The sequence below is a fragment of the Eurytemora carolleeae genome, unplaced genomic scaffold, assembly GCF_000591075.1.
Source record: "Eurytemora carolleeae unplaced genomic scaffold, Eaff_2.0 scaffold45, whole genome shotgun sequence".
NCBI lineage: Eukaryota > Metazoa > Arthropoda > Copepoda > Calanoida > Temoridae > Eurytemora > Eurytemora carolleeae.
In genome coordinates this window covers 385,917-388,666 of record NW_019396182.1, presented here as the reverse complement: position 1 = coordinate 388,666, position 2,750 = coordinate 385,917, and the positions used below count along the sequence as shown (strand labels likewise).

Genomic DNA, 2,750 nt, shown 5'->3' with positions numbered 1-2,750 from the left:
CCCATGAAGATATAACTTACATGAACAGATGAATCATTGTTCCTCAAATTAAAAATTCCCACATACTCCTCTTCATACTCCTTCTTCCTCTCATAATCCCTCTAATACTCCTCCTTATCAAAATCCCTATTCGACTCCCACTCCCCTCCCTTTCAAAATCCCAATTACACTACCCCCTTAAATTCCACCCCACCAAAAGCTAATAATTGGTCTTGGTAAAAAAAATCAGTTCTCTTGTTACAACATAGAAAGCTTGCACAAGCAATTAATTATTCATGATCTATATATGTATTTTACTCAGGAACCAGAGGTAAGGGAACATTAAGAACAGAAATCACAAGTCATCGAACATTAAACAACAGGAACCCCAAGTTAGCGAACATTGAACAGCAGAAACCAGAGGTAAGAGAACATTTAACAACAGAAACCACAAGTTACCGAACATTTAACAACAGAAACCACAAGTTAGCAAACATTAAACAATAGAAAACAGAGGTAAGAGAACATCTTACAATAGAAATTACAGGTTGGCAAACACTACACAACAGAAACCACAGGTTGGAGAACATTAAACAGCAAAAACGAGAGCTAAGGGAACATTTCAGAAAAGAAATTAAAATTTAGGGAACATTAAACATTAATAATCAATGGTTACCCAGAAAACAGAAGTGGATGACGACTTTTTGAATCCAATATATTCCCAGTCATCAACTTGGTGAAATTGGGGTGCATAAACTTCACTTAAATTCGACTTTTTGAATCCCAGTTTTCACCGAGTTAGGGTGAAAACTGGGAGTTCAAATATCCACTTTAAAACTCCACTTTAACCCAACTTAAACGCCACTTTTGAAATCCACTTGTCAACTGGGTGAAATCTGGGTGAATAAACTCGACTTAAACTCAACTTTTTGAACTCAATATTTTCCCAGTCATCAACTGGGTGAAATCTGGGTGCATAAACTTGACTTAAACTCGACTTTTTGAATCCCAGTTTTTACCAAGTCAGGGTGGAAGAAGAACATTTAACAACAGGGGTCAGAGTAGGGCTGGGCGTCGATCCTGGTTTTCGATCGTTCTTTTAACGAACGGAATTTTCAAGAACGATTCCGAATAAAAAGAACAAACACGTAGAATGCGTTCTTAAAAATATTGAAACGATTATTAAAATAACGAACGTGGAACGAACGAAAATTGCTTGAAAAGACCATTAAAATCAGGAACGCATTCTTATTATCAAGAACGCGTTCTAAGTCGGGAACGCATTTTAAATGAGGAACTTGCTGTGGTGTACGAGGGAGGGGGCTGGGTGCACGCCCCCCCCCCTACGCAGGGATTACAAACTAGGAAATAGGGACTAGGGATTAGGAATTAGGAACTAGGGATTAGGAACTGGCTGCTAGGGATGAACGACTAGAAATAGTTTTTATGTTTAATGATATCAAACCCGGCCCTGAGTCTTGTTAAGTAATATATTTTCCATTTTGGTTGTATTGTTAGGCAACCTCTGGGTTTTGGTATATCCATAGAAACTCCAGGTTGTGGTATTATGTTATATACCTAGATAGAACCCATTCCACCATGAGAACTAGGGGGAGTAGGATCATAGCCTAGAACCTTCTAACTCAGCATGATTATCAGGAATAATGCTAGTTTTACTAATTGAAATCATAATTTTAATTCTATAATTAATTCCTCATAAAACGGTCCACTCATAATACGCTACCTCATAAAACGGTACACTCATAAAACGCTACCAGATAAAACTCTAAGAAAGAAAAAATAAAACGCTATCTCTATCATTTTAATATTTCCATGTTTCACATATATTTTTAATTTTAATTTTAAACAGAAAACTGTTTAAGAATAAATTATCTTTTTACGTGCAATATCTTTACTTTGCAAATATATACATTTTTATCACTCTCTAGTGTCGAACTATAAAATATGGAAAGAACTATAGAGAAAAAAAATCTACATTGTTTATAGGTCATATAAACTTTTCGACATTGCACAATGCACATTTTACCTAATTTAATGCTTCTCCTGCATCTTTAGTATCAGATTTTTGTCTTTTTACCAAAGATTGACAAACGTGACATATTTTTGTAGAAATGTAATTAGAGCTGGGATCTCTAGTATTGTGGATATCGAGATCAATGCTCGATTTAGATCATTTTTAATCTGCAGATTAATTTAATTCCTATTTGATTTCCGCTGTGTACCCCATGAAGAGATAACTTACATGAACAGATGAAGCATTGTTCCTCAAATTAAAAATTCCCACATTGGATATCGAGGTCATGAGTATTAAATACAAAAAATCCCAGCTCGGAAAGATTAGTAATATCAATAAAACTTTCAGAACGTATCTGATAAAGGTTCAATTCTGACATTTTCTAAAAACTTTTTTACTTAAATTTTGACAGCATCTTACAAAACACCACATAATGAGAATGTGTTTGGTAGTATAGAAATTTAATTTTCACTGCACAATTGTAAACTTCTGCTTAATTATTTGTTCTAACTTTGACATCAAACATATTTAGCTTTAAACCAAGCTTTAGTCTGTAGTTTTCTTACGGCACTTTTCAATAATTGCAACCTTTTTAAAATTTGTAATATCAGCAATTTTTACGAATTGGGCAGTCCTTTTACTTTGCAATATCAGACATTTTTACGAATTGGGCAGTCCTTTAACTTTGCAATATCAGACATTTTTACGAATTGGGCAGTCCTTTAACTTTGCAATA

General features: G+C 34.4%; 1 protein-coding gene across 1 annotated transcript in view; it reads left to right on the top strand.

Moving 5' to 3' along the window:
• Positions 1-1,537: 1,537 nt before the first annotated feature.
• Positions 1,538-2,750, top strand: part of LOC111697431 (uncharacterized) — a 10,378-nt gene continuing 9,165 nt past the window's right edge. The window contains exon 1 of the mRNA XM_023467453.1: positions 1,538-1,638. Within this exon, the coding sequence (XP_023323221.1) occupies positions 1,628-1,638 (11 nt within the window). The 5' untranslated portion in view covers positions 1,538-1,627. The remainder of the gene's footprint in view (positions 1,639-2,750) is intronic.